This window comes from Stegastes partitus, unplaced genomic scaffold (genome assembly GCF_000690725.1).
Source record: "Stegastes partitus isolate 25-593 unplaced genomic scaffold, Stegastes_partitus-1.0.2 Scaffold398, whole genome shotgun sequence".
NCBI lineage: Eukaryota > Metazoa > Chordata > Actinopteri > Pomacentridae > Stegastes > Stegastes partitus.
This window is the reverse complement of record NW_007578129.1, coordinates 495,812-516,470: the sequence shown is the minus strand read 5'-3', so window position 1 is coordinate 516,470 and position 20,659 is coordinate 495,812. Positions and strand designations below refer to the sequence as shown.

At 41.1% G+C, this 20,659-nt stretch overlaps 1 protein-coding gene across 1 annotated transcript; it reads right to left on the bottom strand.

Annotated features, from left to right (window-relative positions):
• Positions 1-141: 141 nt before the first annotated feature.
• dph5 (diphthamide biosynthesis 5) lies at positions 142-17,654 on the bottom strand. Its single transcript, XM_008285356.1, has 7 exons — positions 17,312-17,654; positions 10,891-11,015; positions 10,156-10,264; positions 8,119-8,239; positions 3,317-3,356; positions 1,004-1,107; positions 142-783 (listed from the first exon to the last, which is right to left on the bottom strand). The coding sequence occupies exons 1-7, from the start codon at positions 17,444-17,446 to the stop codon at positions 551-553; spliced, it is 867 nt and encodes a 288-aa protein (XP_008283578.1). The 5' UTR covers positions 17,447-17,654; the 3' UTR covers positions 142-550.
• Positions 17,655-20,659: the final 3,005 nt, after the last annotated feature.

Here is a 20,659-nt window from a genome sequence, read left to right as displayed (position 1 = left end):
TATTCCTTGAAATAGTCTCCTGGCCCTGATCATCCTCTTTAAGTTTGTAAACATGACACATTTAACACAAAAACATCACATTCCCTAAATGTCAAACCACATTAAAATTTCAAGTGAATTTGTTGGATCAAAAAAAATTAAGTGGTTCAAATGCCTTTTTAATCAATATTTTATACAAATAAATCATTGTTTTCAGGCTTGTGTGTGCATGTATATGGGTTTCGTCTCTTTGTGAAGACAAATTTCTGCTTTAAACCCATCATGGTGAAGACATTTCTGCCAGTACTCATTACTTTAAGTGCAAGTTTGAAAGTTCCGATTGGTACTTGGAAAGGAATCTAACAATGGCTTGCTTGGATTACAAATAGATGAGCATGGGTGTGAGGACCAATCAGCACCGAACTCGGAGGAAATCTACATACTGGATCATGTATCATTTTGATAAGGAGGTTCCCAGAAAGTCATATTTGACAGTAAAAGGACATTACAAATTGAACACACCAGTGGTCCTCACAAAGGCAGGCAGAGCAACATGTGAGTGGCGTGCCTGTTAGGAGGTGAACGTTGAACTGTCAAGCATGCAGAGGTGCTGCAGGGCGTTTGGTTCTGCATTTATACGCAGTAGATCCACCTCTAGTGGGTGGAGTTGGCCGGTGATCACCAGAGAATGAAGTGGAGGGCCAAGGTCACATGACACCAGCTGACGTAAAGTCCCTGTGCGGATCATCTGGTCTTCAGAGCCCAGCCGGGCCACACCAACACAAACGGTGTCCTCAGTTAGACCTGGAGGAGAGAGACATAGCAGGGCAGAGAGATGGGCATTATATTTTATCTCCATCCATCCATTATCTATACACTGCTTAATCCTCATATTTTAGTGTTTTGTTATTTCTTAAGCTGTTATGCTTTTCTTATAAATGTGATTTTCTTTCTCAAAGTATTACAACAAAAGTAGATTATTGCACACTAAGGGATCCTACTGAGTAGATCAGGCTCAACTCACCCAGCTCCTCCCCCTCGTCCCGTTTCCTGTTGATGATCTGAATCAGCTGATCTGCAGCCTGACTGACTGTCATGAAGCGAGGTGGTTCGTAGATCTTCTTCCCTCTAAAATCAATACAGAACGTTAACCTGATAATGCCCGATACAGTTTATTTTAAGGAATTCATGACTTAAGTGTTAAAGGTGGTGATAATGTGAAAAGATGTCCAGATATTTTAATGAAGGCCAATAATCAGTAATCAGCTTTGAGCGAAAGCCACGGAAGATAAAATACAGTCTATGTTCTGATTTTGCACACAATAAAATCAATAAATCCAGGCATAAAAATGTTGATTTCTTACTGCTAAGCGTACATGAAAACTGTGCATCCATTGACTCTTTCATCCATCCTCTAACTGCACATGTATACATTCAGGCCAAAATTCAGACTCACAGCCCTACCAAATTTCTTTAAGGAAATTACATAACCAAGTCTCAAAAGATAGTAAAACACTGTTGGAGATGTTTTTTTTTTTCTTTTAATTATTCATACCCTTTTAAAACTGTTCAAGTTTGGGGGGATAATGCAGCATCTATAACATTCCAAATGGTCTCAGTGATTTTGCCATGTTCTCAAACAGTCCAATACATTATAAATTGAGAACAGCTGATGCAGTGGTTCTCTAATCAATTACTAGTCAAATGCAAGTCATGCCCACAACTGAAGCGCTCAGTAAATTGCTGGTAGAGTCCATCACTGAGACTGCTGTGCATTGTTCCTGTTCACAAAACAAGCAAAGGTAATAAAGCTATGTATATCCAAGTGTTTTCAAGTGTAAGAGGCCACAGTCCACAGTATGATTCAAATGCAAAACAAGTTTCTTGTGAACAACCTCAGAGGGTGTGTTAGAAGTCAACAGTGACCCCAGTGCTGCTATTCTGGTACCATCATCTCAAGACAGACACTGCACCAGGCTAGCCTCCATGGATGCAGAAAACATGACCAACATTTTGGAGCTGTCCAATTAGAGTCCAGACCTAAACCCCCCAGATTGTGAGGAAGGAACTGAAGATCAGAGTGATGGCAAGGCCGTCTTTCAACCTCAAAGACCTGGATCTGGTCACACCCGCCAGTCTAACCCGCAAAATAACTGCTGGTGATTTTGGAGAGGATTCACCTGCTTTTACTGGTTTGGTCAGCGTGGAAAGTGTCTGTACCGACCAACTGTGGAAGAGTGATTTCTCTCCGGTGATGGTTGTTGTTCATACAAGTGATGACAGCAGCAACAATGCTGTAACTTTTTAAGGTGTGCATTTTACATAAACTACTTATTTATTAATTAATAACTCTCTCCTCTCTAAGAACCCAGTCACATATGAGGCACAGCATTGTCTTTCATGTTACAAGCTGTGGTGCCTGAAGCCTCAATTATATTCCTTAGTTGATCTCAGCTGCAGACACCCATGTACAAGTAGCAAATATTTTACCGTTTTCTAGTCTGCTTGGAGTCCACTGGGAGGACTTAGTCTCATATAAGAGTAGAAGTTGGCACATACTCTACATATTCCATGCATGAACACTATCACCCTTGTAGCGTAGTTGCCACACAGACAAATTTTGACAGCATGTGGATATCCACAGAGATGTCCTTAGAGACACATACAGAAGATGCTAAAATTTACATTCAGTGGACCCTGACATGCAAGTGGATGCAGAAAGTGTAACACTAGCCTAAGTCCTTACTATAGAAACTGCCTAGATTTAGATTTTTACGCCTATTTAAGATTAAGCCTTGGGCACAACTCTTAGGTCCGAGCTAAACACCAAGGTTATGATCGACTTTGCTTAAGACGAGAGGATTGTTGCAACAGACGAGTGATGCAAAATCCCAGTGGAGAAATAGAAAAAGTTTGTTGGCAATTAAAAAGACATAATATTAGCAATTGTAGCAAATAGCGGTTCAAAGATTCCAGAGAAAAAGATATGAATATTTTTTTACATGGACTTCTTAGTAAAAATAAAATTTCTTAGTACCATGTCTAACACAAGTCACTTGTCAGAGTGAGAACAGTTTCAGTACCAGTGCTGCTGTCTTGGAGGGGAAAAGCACCTTCATGTGGACGTTGTCTGAGTCACTGATCTGTTTGACTCTCTGTGGCTCAACACAAACCTCTGTTTGTCCCCACTGCACACGCTCACTGAGGTTCACCTCAGAATTGAGAGATGACATCAACATGACTGAACGCCCCCAAACGTGGGAGAGCTGCAGAGGCGCTTAGACTGTAACCTGGAGGAGGGTCTGGATGTGGTTCTACATCCGGACCTGGTTCTTACCTCATCATGTTCTCGATGGTTTGCTCTTTGACTTTAATATCTGTCAGTAAAAAAAAAAGGAGAACATTTAAGATACAACAACTGAATACTTTTATTTTATTTGTGTTTATTTCAGAGCCGTAAAGATGAGTTGACTACCCAGGGGACAGAAAATTAATCTGTCATTACCTTAATAATCCTGGAAGAGCATTCATTGGTGAGATTTGCTGCTCAGGGCATATGCCCATATGGTCTGTGCCATCGGCTATCTAAAAACCCTTTTTCTTTGTTGAGGACTAATTTGCATTACCCAGTGACCTATGAGGAAAGACTGAGCAGTATTGCGATATATTGTCATACATATATGCGATGTATTGTCTTGTATCACATCATAGTAGAGCACTGCTGGTGGCAAAGAGTCAGTACAATCTCAGCTATGTCTGTCAGGCACAAGTCTGCACAACTGCATTTAGAGAAAACTAGAGGAGCAGGTTCAACAGCTTCTTCTCTCTGACCATTGCAGAGACAACCTGTAGCTCTGACTACAACTGCAATCTTAGGATGACGTAGCTGTCACTGTGGATGTGGCTGCAGCCTTTGTTACAATACATTCATTTTTGGTGGTTGGAACACGAACTACATTCAGTGACAGAGTGTACAGTGATAGTTTTAGCTGGCTTTGTACTGTAGCTGCTGTGTTCCTAAATTCCTAAAAAAAAGCAAAACACACCGGTCATAGAAGCACAGCAGGATCAAATAGTACAAATAACTCCACAGATTAAATCACAGCAGCCAAAGCCCAGCAGAACAGAATAGAATAGAATAGAATAGAATAGAATAGAATAGAATAGAATAGAATAGAACTTTATTGATCCCTTTGGCGGAAACCTCAGGGAAATTGCTGCACCAGCAACAACAACACAAAACAACATTAGTAATAATAGTAATAATAATAATAATTAAAGCTGCAAGCAGCGTTGGTCAGGTCCTCGGTCTGCATTGCAACCTCATGCCCGTCTGACCTCCATTTTGACACAATTTAAACCTGCTTTAAGTTGAAGGAGCCATTTTTCTCTGTCTTCTAAGCCTCAGACTGTCAGTGAGTCACATGACCAGCTGCACTGACCTCTGATGATGTCATCGTTCAGCATGGCCCTGGCTGAGAGAGCAGAGAGTTTTACTCACTTTAACTCTCCCATACAGCCACAATTTGCACCAAATGTGTGTAAAAACAGCATATTTTTGTGGGAAATATTGCTAGGAAGCCCTCAGTGTCATTTTTAAAGCTGTAGGACCTTTAGTTTTTTGTGTAGATGACCAACTGACACAGCATATCTGCACATGCCCCATAGACACCCATACAAAGTATGAGCCGAGGCTGCGGCAAATCATCAACTTTAACAGCTCGCCATTCGGAAGGCCTTCTCTGTCTCCTGTGCGATTTTCAAGTTGGTACGATTTACGGTGTCAGACAAGATCATTTTTTCCCAAAAGAAGTTTTCGCTCAATTTTTTACTTTGAAAGGCAAATTGCGGACTTTCTGTTTGAGATAGGTCAGGGGTGTCAGCATGAGATTTGTGGGTCTCATTGAGACGAACGTTTTGGTGTTGGTTTGATCTCTGTACGACATTCCTACTGGGCGCTAGGGCCATTTTAGTGTGTTTTTCTGTAACTAGGTGGCGCTAGAGAGCATTTTTGTAATTTCTTTTTCATTTTATCAAATTTTTCGCCGATTCGGATGTGCCTGCCAATTTTGGTGAGCTTTTGAGCGTGTTTAGGGGGTCAAATTAAGGTTTTTGCGTTGGTCAGGCAAACAATAAAGAAAGAAAGAAAGAAAGAAAGAAAGAAAGAAAGAAAGAAAGAAAGAAAGAAAGAAAGAAAGAAAGAAAGAAAGAAACGCAGCAGGAACAATAGCTTGCTGCAGCAAGTAGGGGTCCTCGGACCCTAATAATCAGCCAATAGCAGTCAGAAATCCAGCTGCAGTCTTGCCATCCCCACCAGGCGGAGCTGCAGTGCTTACAGCCAGCAGCTGGATTTTGTCAGAGAATCTACATTTTAAAATGAATAGTGAGAAATAAATGCACAAGGGGAAGTGTCACATCATCTTTCCTGTCTGCAGTGCATCACCTGTCTGGCAGTGTGTCCACTGGACTATCAGAGGGGATGCAAAGCATATGAGGAATGCAACAGCAGCTCTCCAAAGACTCTCAGATCGACCATTCAATGACTCAGAAGGCAACTGATTATCACTGAATTACTGTTGGATCAAAATTCATTTTAAAACAGTTTTTCCCCATTTAAAGACCAAGCACCTAACAGATAAATTCATTCATTTGAATTGACTGAAAACTTGCAGCAGCCCTAAGAATTATTGTTTTTTTTAAATATAAAAGATTTATAAAAAAGCAATAAATGTAATTTTACCAATGATATGACAATTTTCCAAATATTAGTACAAGAACTGATCAAAATGTCCTCAAAATCTACTGAAAATATTTGCAACCTATCCAGCAATTTGAATATCTGAATAATATTACAATGTCAGACAGAAATTTTGAAAATATGTAGAAATCTTTAAAGGAAATACCAGCATATCAGCTACTAATCATGTAATTTGAAGTAAATAAGTCTTGCTGTTTTTTTGTACTTAGCAAATATATCTTTCAAACGACTCTTTTAACTGAGCCCAGTAACTGAACTGGGAACTATTTTGCTAATCGATTTATAATTAAATCATTTGTAGTTGTTCTCACTCCTCACATGTAAGGACCCTCTTCATTACATAACTACAAACAGTGTATTTTTGAAGTTCTGGACACGATGTCAACATAAAATATTAAAATTAAAATCTAATTTTCTATTTTTTTTTATTTATAAAATATCAGACAAATATGTTATTTATCTGTAAAATGTGGTAAATAACACGAACAAAGGTGAAGTCACACAACAATAAAGTAACAGCAACATCAGAAAAAACTTGAATGTTTTAAAAAAGTCCAACAAATTGAATAAATGCCTGAATAACTGTGCAACATGCATCACTGTTTGTTTCATGTTACTGTTCTACACTATATTTTTGAGTGTTTTTTGAATTGAATGGTTCGATCTGCCTCACTGCTGACCTGACATCTTTTATTCCTGGTTCAAGTACAACAAGCAGTTTGTAACTTTCTTTTCAAAAGTATAAATCTTATAGGGAATCCAAATATTTTGGATTGTTGGGTGTTTCTGCTTTTGTTAAGCGCTATGAGATGACTTGTTGTTGTAAATATGCGCTATACAAATAAAATTGAATTGAATATTGAATTATAAATGAATATTGTATAAATGACGCAGACTGTTGCGGTGGCTTATTATTACATCCTGCATATGTGTTAATGATATCAGTAACTGTTGTGTGTTCACTGGTGTGCAGAGTCCTGGTTACATCAATAATCCCAGACACTGAGACAGCACCATTTAGTGCAGCTTTGATATGGTCCAGCCCATGTTCTACTAGACACATTACACAGTCTGACTGGCTTCTCTGGGACTGTTTTAATTCATTCAAATCTTAGTTTACTAATAAATATTTTTTGTAATCATGGATAAATGTTCATCTAAAAGCTACAAGACCTTAATGATGGTGTTCCTCAAGGTTTAATTTTCAGTCCTGGGAAATGCACATACAGATGTACATTGCCATGTCTCCTGATGACCCAGGGCTTATAGATAACTCTAGTTTAGATATTAGGTCATGGATGGCAGAGAATTTTCTACACCTCAACCAAGTTAAAACTGAGACTAAAAGTCTCTGTCATTGGTAGTGAAACTCACTGTGAAACTTCAACCACTGGCATTAGAGCTACATCAACAAGCAAAAAAAACGCTTGGAGAATGAATTACATCAATTATAGAGTCTCTGTAGAGTTTGTTTTACATTTATGTTTTATGTTATGTTGTATTAGTTTCCTGTAGCTCTGTAAAGCACTGTGTGTCCTTTACAAATACAGTCTGCCTGATGCTTCACTATAAATGAATGCTGCTGTGTGTGTTTACACCAGTGTTTAGTCTCTGCAGTGGAACAACATGGCAGAGGAGGGACAGACATTGTTTCCTCAAAAGTATATTAACAGTCACCAGCAGCTCATCCACCTCCAACTGGACTGTTAGTTTAGGGAAGGTGGGGTGATTGATGGTGGTCTAGTTGCAGTTATGGACACCTGGCAGTTCCCTCAATGCACCATCAGGGCTTTTTAGAGATGACTGCAGACTGAAGACGAAAGGTTGTACTTTGGCAAAAGCTGAATTTGGGCAAGAGGTGGGGCCCTGGACCTGCCCCAGTCCATCACAGACCTCATCTAAACCTGCTCTTGCAATTGACATAGAATGACTATTTTCTTGCACATTTTATTAATTTTGGTCCAATTTACAGAACATGACTCAGACATATTTCAGTTATATTTTTTTAAATGGATATTTTAAATTATATTTGAGCAGATTTTACTGATATTTGTGTTCGCTGGTTGGCAAAAGCCATAATCACACACATTGTGTTGTCCGTCTGTCCCATTGTAATTCACAGATGTCTTTGGAACACTTACAATTTGACACAAACATCCACTTGACTCAAGGACTTGATTTTGGTGGTCAAAGGTCACAAAACCTGTTTTAGCTTTAGGATAAAATGATGAATTGATTTCAGATGCAACTTGAGTTTTTGACGAAGGCGTAACACTGAGGCGCCATATCCAATTTTAGTTTTTGTATTGATATTTTTCTGCTTATTACACAATTTAATCATATGTCAGTTTAATGACATGTTGTGTGTGTGTGTGTCTTACCCAGCAGGCAGAGTGTGTGCAGTCCAGCTGCTCTGTTTTTACAGATTTTGTCGTAGAAGCTCTCAGGTCTCCACGTCTCCGTCCAAAACACCACGGACACCGTCTCCCCAAAGTTATACAGCTGACACACACAGACACACAGACACACAGACACACACAGTGTAAACTGGTGTCTCACAGCATCAGCAACACAAGTAACATACACAGAGGTCAGCAGTTACAACATGCACTTCAGTGTGCTGATAAAAACGGACATTTAGAAGGAAATGGAGACTCGTGTGAATCTGTCCTGTCTCCTGTTGTGTCTGCAGCTGCTCTTGTCGTCACTGTGACACCTCAAACCTCCAAAAACATGAACAGCAGCTGCAGCGGACAGTAGCTTTAAGATGTGCAGGTCCAAGATGAAAGACCTGATCTTTCATTAGATTTGATTAGATCTGTGCTCCCGCTTCTGGAGTTTTCAGTGATAGGTGGCAGCGTGATGGCCCAGCAATCACTGTGCATTTTGTTTGTTAAGATTTAGCTTCTTGCCTTACTTATGTGGTAAAACAAACTCAGCTTTTCTTTTACCCACCCATTGCATTCTTGAGCCTCAATATTATTTTTCAATTATTATTATTTTCTTATTAAGCTCATTTCAGCCATAACATTAAGAAGAATGTATGAATTTATTTGTTTTACTATTTTTCAAATTATTATTACCTTATGGCTTTAAATATTACAATAAGGAAAGTGATGGAAAAGTGTTTCGCTATGTATGAGTGTGCCTTTGTTCCAAGCAAAAATTAAAGTAACGTGAAAAAAAGCCTGGAGGCATCCTGTGGTGAGTCGGTGTTCCACAGACAGTAGAGGCAGATGGGGCTGACTCCTGGTGGAGAGCATACTGCTCATTTACATAACCCGCCCCCATTAGCATATTAAGAACCTCCCAGTGGAGATTCTGTGCTAGCATTAATGCTAATCTGTGTGTGTGTGTTTGTGGGGAACAGCTGGGTCCTGTGCGCTGATTCGCTGCTGTGACAGCTCAGTTATTGATGAGTTCACATTAATATGAAGCGTTCACGGTTTTATTTCTGAAAGACAAATAATTAATTACTGTCACCTCGTCTATTAACTGACACATTTCACATCAGTTTAATCTCTAAACCTTTGTAATATGCCTCTGTCCAAACACATCTGTCTTCTTTTCCTGGCGACTGTCTGTGTCATGCTGGAGATTCAAACTGAGTCCTGACTTCTAACAGCTGTTGTCCTGTTCACCCCCTGCTTCAGGTCATTTTTGCAAATGAGAACTGGTTCTCAAACATTTTTGCCTCGTAAAACAAAGGTCAAACAAATAAAAATAAATTATGAAAAACTGAGTTTTTGAAAAGTGATCCAGGCGTTTCAGGGTAAAACCATAGACTGTATAAAAGATGGACGTAGCTACCGTGACGTCACCCGTTGGTTTCTGCACTGAGAAAATGAAGCCAGGGTTTTGCTACTTCCTGGTTGACATCTTGGATTTTTGGAGCCGGTGACGCAAAAATCGTCAGAGGGGGGCGAAACCATAGGAGCAGCGATTGGTCAGACGGATTGAGAGGGAGGCCCTCTCTGCGCGCCCACATTTACCGCCTTCTGCTCGCTTCGTCTGCATCGTCGCTGCTGACTGTCAATCAAGCCAGCCACGCCCCTTGCCCCGCAAAATGTTGACGATTTTTTAAAAATTCAGAATTGATTTATTTTCAGATTGGTCACCAATCCTGAGCTGTAGGAACGTAATATTTCGTGATCTGTGGTCACTTCTTTTCCAATTCAAGTCTATAGGAGCCAGGGCTTTTTGGAGCCAGCAGCTAGCGGACGTAGTGATATTGCAGGTTTTTGACACTTCCTGGTTGGCTTCATTTTTCAGGGCCGGTTGCTACATCCATCTTTTATACAGTCTATGGGTAAAACAAGCATCAAATTAACAAAAACGGAGTGTCATCTTGTTGATGGCATTTCTTTGATTCTTACATGTGCAAAATTAACAAAGTGAAAAACTCAGGAAAGATTTACCTGCAGACCACAGCAGCCGACTGCGTTCATGATGGACGCATTGTGGATGACTTTAAACTGTATCCCAGCATTCACTGCTCTCAGGACCAGGTCACTATGAGTGGTGGCTCTGCAGGAGGACAATCAGGGAATCTTATTATCAGAATTAACAAAGAATCTCTAATAGATACAAATTTTCTGACATGAGCTCGGCAGTTGGGAACAGAGAGTCAACGTTCAGCAGACAGTGAACTCCCACAGATGCTACACTGTCCTGCTGCTGTTGGAAGATGAAGGGCTGGAAGCCCTGCAGAAACATGAGACCTTGGAGACCGCATGACTGAAACACAGAGTAACGGACAGATGTTGAGGTCACAGTCAAGTGAAACCTCAGTGGGATGAAAAGAAACTTCACCAATTTCAGTCTTCAGTGGGAGAAAAAAGAATCAGCTCCTCTTTTCATGTAAACTGCAAAAACCAACGTTCCCGTGAACAAAAGTCAAGAGAGTTTGTGTGTTCAAGGCAGCAGGCAAGCTGCTCAGCACTCTGTTATTAACTCTGAGAGGAATCTGGTGGTTTTGGGGAGAAATCTGCCGAAATGAAGGCCAGACTGCTCTGACACAAACTCTGTGGTCACATCAGACTCTGCTGCAGTCCGCACGCTGACACAGCAGACCTCAGATATGTGGGATCAATATGAGCTGCTGCTGCAGCACTGAGGTAATACAGTCCTGATACGTGGATGATGTGACTCACCCAAAGGGGTCGCCGACCACTAGGAACGCCACGTCAGTTACATCTGCATCCTTCAGGATCTCATCAGCTCCCTGCTCAACCAGATCCCTGTCTGCCAGGATCAGCTGCTTCCCATAGTATTCCTCCTGAAGGCAAAGTAACAGTTAAGGCGCAGCTAGGGTAGCTTAGTCACTGTTTCAGCAGCCAACGTGCAGCTGAAGAGGCCCCCTCTCCATAAAAGGAGATGCTAAATAAGTAAAACACTGCTGAAGTTGTTAACACACGGCTAAAGAAGCAAACAGAAATGTTGCAGAAGCATACACGTTGCTGAAGTCTGAAACACATCATCAGAGGACTTCATTAACTTCTTTAGTGGTGTGTTAACTTCACAAATGGATAATTGTTTCTCAGTTGAATTTCAAATATTTCGTATTTGGATTGTTGCTTTCAAATTTGATTTTTCCATTCCTATGTTTTCCGCTTGTGTTGGACCGTAACATTGGCACCCAGGGGAGTCTGAGCCAGACATGGAACCAGTTGCACAGCCGTGCTATGTAGACTTTTGCATACACACCTAGAAGAAATATTCGTTCTTCTACACTAAAAATGATAGGCATTACCACTGTCGACCATAATGGAAATATTCGAAGTGCCTAATTGTCCACATTTCTTCTGAAACAGTTAAAAAATGCTCCAAAGCTGCGTTATATCAATAAGCTGTTTTCCATTGCAGAATCTTGTAGGCCGAACCTTTAGCTGTTACTCAGACCTAGTGTCCCCTGTCCAGATGTGTGGCTCAAACCACGATGGGCAGACCTTTGGTTTTAGTCTCGTCACTTCTGTGGCCTGTCTCATAGCTGCTAACTACCCTTATTTCATACACACTGGGGACAGAGACAGTGCTCATCATTATGCTAACATGGCTTCTCACTTTACTCACTCTTGCATCTTAGCTCCTCCTACTGACATTGTGAGGTACAGTAGGAGACACCCTCCCTCCCTCCACACTCCTGAAGCCTCGTCGGCGATTTTAGAACCTGGAAAATTCTCCGTGATGGTGGAGGGAGAATGAGTTGGGGGTCACATGGGGAGAGAGGACACTAGGAAGCATAATGACAAGCACCCAGAGAGAGATGCTCACTTTCCTTAAAAAGGCCCAAATCAACCTCGGTCACTTCCAGCTTTCTCACAGAGCCACGTCCTTATCAGGTATTTATTTGAAATAATTTACTTGGCAATTAAAGTACTTGCAGTGGAGCACCTAATCAACTGTAGAAAGTTTTTAATTGTGCTTTTGAACGACTGTACAAATCAAAAAGAAAGCTCAGGGGGCGCCGCTATAGCTCACCAGGTTGAGCTGGCATCCCATGTACAGGGCTACAGTCCTGATGTGAAGGTCATGGGTTTGAATCCCGCTCATGGCCCTTTCCCACATGCAAAAAACTTGAAAAGAAAGCTCAGTTGATTCTTATGAATGCTACTCATCCTCTCAATCAGGAGTATAAGTTGCTCCCCTCCAGCTTTCGTCTGGCAGTACCCCAGGCCACAAAAAACAGGTATAAGTTCTCTTTTGTACCTACCTCCATCCGAGCTATAAACGCTGAGAAGAGGAGGTGGTAATGCACTGTGTTTTTGCTGCTGTACTCTATCATGTACTGTGCTGCACTTTAACCTGTTTACTTGACTTCATTCTGCCTTGCTGCTGCTGACTGTTTGCACTGGAATACACCTGACTGAATGAATGACCAAGATTGCTGCTAATGTCCCTGTCTGTCTTATGTTTTGTGTAATTTTTAACTGTTTTTTTATTGTTTCTTTACTGTAAAAAAAAACCAAACAAACCAAAAAAACCTTTTTTTTTACCTTTTTTTTTTTTTATTTTTTTTTTACTGTTTTTATTGTTGTTTATTGTGAATGCTTGTGTAAGCTGCTACATAACAAATTGCCCCTCGGGGACAAATAATAAATTTGAAGTTGAAGTTGCTCCCTGATTGTTCCTCAGCTTTACAGATTTCACGAAGCTTTGACCTGTGGACACACCATCAAAAGTAGAGGTAACACTGGACACACTGACTGTACACAGACTTTTGCCTGTTGTCATGGTGCCATTGCTATGAGTAATTAAAGCTGCAAGCAGCGTTTGTCGGGTTCTCGGTCCGTTTTGGAACCTCATGCCCGTCTGACCGTTCTTCAAGTTAAACCTACTTTAAGTTGAAGGAGCCATTTTTCTCTCTCTGCTCAGCCTGTCAGTGAGTGACAGGAGCAGCTGCACTGAGCTGTGATGATGTCATCGTTCTGCATGCCCCTGGGTGAGAGAGCTGAGAGTTTTACTCAATTTCTCTCTCCCATACAGCCACAATTTTCTCCAAATATGTGTAAAAACAGCATATTTTTGTGGGAAATCTTGTTAGGAAGCCCTCAGTGTCATTTTTAAAGCTGTAGGACCTTTAGTTTTTTGTGTAGATGACCAAATGTCACAGCATGTCTGCACATGTCCCATAGACAGCCAATTTTAACGGCTCGCCATTCCAAAACCGGTTGCGAAACGCCAAATCCCTTTAGAACTTTTGTACATCAAGGCCTACTCTGTCTCCTGTGCGATTTTCAAGTTGGTACGATTTACGGTGTCAGACAAAATAATTTTTTCCCAAAAGAAGTTTTCACGGATTTTCTTACTTTGAAAGGCAAATTGCGGACTTCCTGTTGGAGATAGGTTCAGGGGTGTCAGCACGAGATTTGTGGGTCTCATTGAGACGAACGTTTTTGTGTTGGTTTGATCTCTGTATGACATTCCTACTGGGCACTAGGGCCGTTTTAGTGTGTTTTTCTGTAACTAGGTGGCGCTAGAGAGCTTTTTTTTTTTTTTTTTCATTTTATCAAATTTTTCGCCGATTTGGACGTGCGTGCCAATTTTGGTGAGTTTTTGAATGTGTTTAGGGGATCAAATTAAGGGTTTCGTGTTGGTCAGGCAAATAAGAAAAAGAAGGAAGAAAGAAAGAAACAGAGCAGGAACAATAGGGCTTGCTTTGCAAGTAGGGGTCCTCGGACCCTATAACACAGAATATTAAGTCAATAACACCAACTTCACTTTGGTCAAAACTAAAGTGATCCTTTTTACGGCAGCATCAGGCCCAAAGACACTTTTTGAATATTATGTTTGAAGTTTAACGTTTAGGAGCTCCAGTGTGCAGCGGTCACATTCCAAAAAAGAAGCAGTACTGAGAACTATATTCCGCTCATGTTGATGCAAGAGAGGAATATAGAATATTTGCATTTTACAGTTGTTAACTGATGTATTCTTGTGATACGTTTCCTTTTAAGTGAGCATGCACAGAGTCTGATAAGAAACCCAGTTAACAAAGAAAGGTGATAGCCCCCGTTGTAATACTCTGCCTCTGACCGGCCTTTCAGGTTTTGTGGAGCCAGCTTACACAGAGAAAGCCTGGCTGTGTCAAACAGCTCCAGGGATGCTGGGAGTGCAGGAGGACTATTGTGTTCACTCTTGCATCCAGCAGCACAACATTTGGTTGCTAAAACATTTAGAGTTAGTTCATAGTGAAGGCCTGACCTGGAAGCAGTGGGCAGGGAGGGGACAGGACAATTCCTTTAAGTGAACAACTAATTATTTTTCTCAGTTTCTACACTGAAGCCGTTTAAAATTCTTTCTGGCTTATAAAGCAGGCAGGCGATCTAGTTCAAGGGATGGATATCTTTACAGTGAATTCTGAAATAAATGTAGGTTATAAGTAGAGATGCGCCGATCCGATACTGGGTATCGGTATCGGGCCGATACTGGGCGAAATTATGGTATCGGATGATATACTTCACAGTGGTAACTGGCCGATCCGATACCGCCACACACACACAATCCTGCCTTCCGACACATCCACGTGTTCGTCTGCTCATTGGCTACCAGTGTACAGCGTCAGAGAGTGTCTGCAACCCAACTGGTCGAATGTACAAGGGTGGAACTTGTCCGTACCGGGTTTACTGTCTGAGACACTCCATTGGCTCTTCAGGCTGTCACTCACCCCCAAAGCCCTCCTATTGGCCAAACTAGGTGTCAATCAAAAGCTGAGCCGTCTAGCTGACTGTAGCGCTTTCAGCGCGATCTAAAATAGGTTCAGGCTGATTTTGCCAGAAGAAATGGATAAAACAGCCAGAGTTGATCTCAAGCTGGGAAGACATTACTGCAGAATTTGTGCCTTTGAGGATCTAATACGTTTTACGGACCGAATTATTTTACTGGATTATGTTGACTGGTTGTGTCCAGACAGAATGAGACCAAGCTGGTGAAGAATGAGCGATGTTTGAGCTGCAGAGAGCCTTCAAAAGTAAGAGAAGTCGGATTTTAACATGTTGCTGTTCTGTAAAAAAAAAAAAAAAAAAAAAAGCTCTTTGTGTCAACGCTGTGGTTGCTGCCAGTTAAAAAGGTTTATATCATCGGAAAGAGGAGACTCTGAGCTTTCATTTGATGTGTATATTGTCGGGAAACTTGATTGTGGAGCGAGCACATCTGGCTGTAATGTTTTTGGAAGGTGGTCACGTCCCGCCGGCGGGCCGTGAGAGCGGTAAGGGGTTAAAAATACTCTTCTTAAATATATATATATATTTTTAAAAATTGGAAGTATATTTTGAGTGAAATCACCCTTTAAAACTACGTTGCGCACCCGAACTAGAAGCCGTGCACTTATACGGCCGTAGAAGACGAGTCCAGCCTCTACGTGCAGCCCTCTACGTGCAGCCTGTACGTGGGTCTCCGGCTTTGCAGACAGACCCTTCCTATTGGATCCGATTACTACTGCTCATGCGCAGAGCCGAGAGCGGCTATTAGTGGTACTATTATTTAATACCAAGTTTTGGTCATTTAACCTTTAAATTGCAGCTTAATGTTGCTGTGTCATTTTGATCTGTTCTAAATATGTGAATGGCACTGAGTGCACACTGTAGTCTGATTGCAGCTCAAATAAAGCAGCTACAGTTTCACTTTGAGACATGCTTTTGGGTGTTTTTTCCTTTCTTAGAAAAGCAAAGTCTCTGCTTTAATAGTATGAGGCTTTTGATAGAGCCATCTTAAACAAATGTATCCATGATAATAAGGTATTTCCAAAGAAGTTTAGGAGGAGAGATGGTATTGGTATCGGTATCGGCAGATACTCAAAGTTGAAGTATCGGTATCGGAAATCAAACAGAGGTATCAGCCCATCCCTAGCTAGAAGTATAAAGTATGGACATGCTCGGGTTTGGTACAATGTCACTAAATATGAAATCGGTCCAGAACCGGAGGGACTGAGCTGCTGCAGTGTTGCCAACTTGGTGACTTTCTCGTTTTTCCAAAAGTGACTAGCGACAAATCTAGCGACTTTTTCTTGTGTTTTGGAGACTGACAGAAAAGCACGTATCGTTGTGCCATTACTGTCCTGAGCAGCGGGTGCTGCCGTGAGCTCCTCCCCGTCCCAAAGCTCTCCCAGGCTGTAAGGAGTCCTGCGCAGCTGCAGTCGGATCAGAGGAGACCCCCAAACGCGCCGCTGATCCCAGCTTGGCTTACAGAGGGAGATCTGAATGTAAACGTGTCTTCACTGTCACAATAAAATAAATCATTTGACTCACTCTGCCTCAGTCACTTACTCACCTTGTCCACTGTGTGTTCCTCTCTGTGACATAAGCTAAATATCTTGCTTGCTCACCATGCCAGAAAAACAAAAAAGAATTCCAACAACTAAAAAACAAAAAAAAAAGCCTAAGTTACTCTGCCAGAGTGTCTTTGGGTCACAAGCCCGGATAAAGGAGCAGGGTTGGATGTAAAGTTGCCAGTTTCACCCCACATTACCATCGTTTGATTAAATTTGATATTCTAACATGTAACAATACAGGACAAAGTTGATTTATTTAATGTGAGTCTAGAAGGTATTGTGAGAAGTGATGGCCTATTTCAGAGGCAAAAATTTTAAAAACAAACAAAGAATCAACAGATGACAGTTCATTTGTATTAATAAAGTATAAATAAACATATTTAGGGTGTTTCTTACTCACTTTTTGTCTGTTCTACGACATTATCCTTCTCTCCTTCAGCGTCCATTATAGTTACATGCAAATCATAATTATGCAAATTAGGTGATGATGCCATTTGGCTACTTCTAGCGACTTTTAGGACAGCCAATAGCTACTTTCCTTACTGAGGAGTTGGCAACACTGAGCTGCCGTCGTGCAGCATGTTGGACTTGTTCTGCAAAGGAACACCGGTACCGACCGCCTGCTCAGAGGGAGTCCAAAGTTACCTTCTAACTAAGGGTTCTCTGTTAAAGTTCTAAGGTCTTCACCTGCTGTGTGAAGCGCTGTGAGATGACATATGCTGTGAACTGCGCTATATGAATAAAAGTAAAAACTGATATTGAACATCCAGCTGCTTCTATTCGTGTCTGTGTTCAGGCCCGGGACTCACCAGCGCCTCTTTGCCCACAGTGAGGATGGATGTGTAGGCCTCCAGGTAGACTCTGGAGCAGCTCTTCACCGCCTGCAGACCCTTCACCGTGATGTCAGCGGCGTCTCCGAGCCCCAGGCCGATCAGATACAGCATCCTGCCGGCCTCTCCCTCTGCACGGAGCCGGTGTCACACTCCTGCTGCACTGCCTGGAGCTGAATCTTCGCAACACCGAACAAAAAGAGGCGAAATCAGCCCACTGCTGCTCTATTCACGTGTAGTCTCACTGTGCGACCTGGAATAGAGTGACGTAAAAATGTGTGCGTGTTACGACAGCTGGAGCCGCTTTACGTTGTTTTCTGAGTTTGACAGACGATATGCCAAACTTCGTTGAGAAAACTGCATATTTAAAGCTTTGCGAATATGTAGAGCTTTGTGCAGATATAATGCAACTCTTGAACATGCTTTCCAATACGGTACGAACAAGTCTTTATTTCGGCGTGCATACAATGAGAGGATTCTTTACATTTTTCAATGTTATACCCTTTAAATAGGGCCTTGGGGCATTTTGGTTCCAGTATACAGGCAGCAGCCGAAGCATTAAAACCGCCTTTACTCTGTAGAACACCAACACAGGGCCATAAAGCAGCCTCGAAGTCTGCCGTCAAGCCTCATTTTGATACCCCTGCTAGCGCTGAAAGCATGTTTGTGAATCCTTAATTTAAAAAACAAACAACAAAAAACAAACAAACAAACAAAAACACTCAATCTGTTCATTTGTATTGTTTGTTTTAAATTAAAATGCAAAACAATACAGCAAATTTTCCTCAGTTTTCTGTCTTATGTTTGTGTGTACTGAAAGCAAAAATCAAAGCTGAATTCATGTCAGGATCACCTGACACCTAGGCGGATTTAGTAGTTTCCTTTATTATCTGATCATATAAATGATGCTTTTTATGCAAATTCACTTCAGAGCGACACTTTTTTTTTACCCATTCACAGTTGAATTTGGCAACCATTCAAAAAATTTAGAAAAATGTAACAAACTTTTTTAAACATTTGTGCACTAAGTCTGACACTTAAACCGTGGACACATTCACACATGCAACGGGACTCCAGCGTTCTAGTTAGTTCATTTACAGCACAGTGCATGTCAGAATGTTAAAGCCACTGTTCCATGCTCACACCTCTCTGATGTTTCTGTTGCGTCGCTGCCAGCCTCATCATTACCTGCACTCTAAAGGCATCTGTTATGATTTAGCACAGTTTGCAGCAGCCAGCAAAGCCTGTTTTTGGTTGTTGGGTATGTTCTTTGCGTCGTGGCTACAGATTTTCTCTTTCTGTTCATGTCTCACCATGGGTGCGATTACATTAAACAAGTGTTACTATGTGATGGCAACTACAACCTGCTATTGCAGATTTCACCAGCTGGTTCATGCAGCTAAAACGACCGTTTGAATATCTGTGTACAAGCCAGTGGGCTAATCTTGTTCCTCAATCAGATTGGGATCTGGGGTGTTGGAGGTTGGATCAGAATCTTGGGCTCCATGTTGTGTTGCTCACGCTATTTTTGAGTAGTTTTTGTGATGCTGCAGGGCCACTGTTCTGCTGGAGAAGGTCCAACACTGACATTTCAAAGTGCCGCTGGCATTGGGGTTTGTGTATGTGTAACCGACTTTCCGATATGGAGATAGATTACAGTATAATAATCATGTACTGTGACAAGACAAAAGGGCTAGCATCAGAAGTTCTAGATTTGATAGGAGCCAAGAGTTGAGCAACAATAATGAGAGCACAGAAATGAAGTTTGAGTAGCCACTCGTTTATTTTTACAAAGAACAAATTAAGTGGCAGTTTAGCATAACATAAATTTGAATAAACCCCCAAAACAAAGAAGAAAAAATACAAGAAAGGTTATACGCACAGAAAATGAAATTGTCCGTTGGGGCCCTGAGTTGTTGCAGGTGCACCTGATATTAAGAGTTCATGAGAGTGAAAGATGAATGTATGTGTGAATGGTACGTGTATCTTCTCCTAGGTCCTTCAGCTCGCCATCTGGGATCTCGTTCTGCATCCTTGGAATTCACTGTCCACTCAAAAAAAAAAACCTGACCTGTAGACAAGGTCAAATGCATTCATTACAGTTCATTCTCGGATGCATCTTCTTAAAAGTCCCTTTGTCAAAGTGCAATTATTAATGAATTAAATGTCACTAATAAATCCTAAATCAAATCAAATCTCATTCTTTCTGGTTGTACAACATTCAAAATATAACAAGTTCAAATATGAGGACTAAACATTCAAGAACACATATTTTACTGTTCTCATGAACAGTGAGCACATTTCATCACGGTAAGTGATTATTAATACAGCTGATATGATGATGACTTATCATAACTGGAGAAATAAGGTGCAATTACAACAAAAGTAAAACATTCAGGTTTCAGAGATATTAAAAGTATGCTTAATTACTCCTCCTGCACTATAGGCATCCTAGTGCAATAGAAAAGCATGCACCAAAAATTACTCTCTGAATTACTTTCAGCAATGTGCACTTGCAAAACACAAAAAAATGTCACATCATCATATAATGCATCAAACTATTTCCTTTCATGAAATTGGCAATAAAGAAACAACTATAACTTCTTTTTAAACACACATCAGCATAAAATAAAGAAACTTCTCTCTCTTTTTTTTTTAAATCAATATAACATATATTCTATACAACAACAACAACAATCATTCAGTCAGTCAGATTTGTTTTTTAAGGTGATGGCTGTTGGCAGGAAGGAATTCCTGTATCTCTCCGTTCAACAGCGAAGCTGACGCAGCCTCCCACTAAACACACTCTGTTGATTCTTCACTTAACTGTGTTGTGGAGAGGTGGGAAGAATCCTCCATCATCTTCATCATCTTGTGCAGCATTCTTTTTTGAACAATCAGCTCCAGTGGTTCCAGAGTTATCCCCAGCACAGAACCAGCTTTCCTGATCAGCTTGTTTAGTTTCTGTAAGTCTCTGGGTCTGATGCTACTGCCCCAGCAGATGGCTGCAAAGCTGATTGCACTTTCCACAACAGACTTATAGAAGATCTGCAACATCTTGGTGCAGACACTGAATGATCTCAGCTTCCTTAAGAAGTAGAGTCTGCTCTGACCTTTCTTGTAGATGTAGTCAGTGTTGCATTTCCAGTCTAGTCTGTTGTCCAGCTGAACTCCAAGATATTTGTAATTTTCCACCACCTGAAGTCAACAATCATCTCTTTAGTCTTGCTGGTATGTAAGATGAGGTGATTGTTACCACACCATGTCACAAACTGACTGACTAGTTCCCTGTACTCAGCTTCTTGTCCATCACTGATACACCCCACA

Coding starts and splice junctions, on each gene's coding strand:
- dph5 (XM_008285356.1), bottom strand. CDS start 17,446: ATGCTGTATCTGATCGGCCTGGGGCTCGGAGACGCCGCTGACATCACG. Junction 10,265..10,890: donor GTGGTCGGCGACCCCTTTGG/GTGAGTCACATC, acceptor GTCCTCCTGCAG/AGCCACCACTCATAGTGACC. Junction 784..1,003: donor GGACGAGGGGGAGGAGCTGG/GTGAGTTGAGCC, acceptor TCTCTCCTCCAG/GTCTAACTGAGGACACCGTT.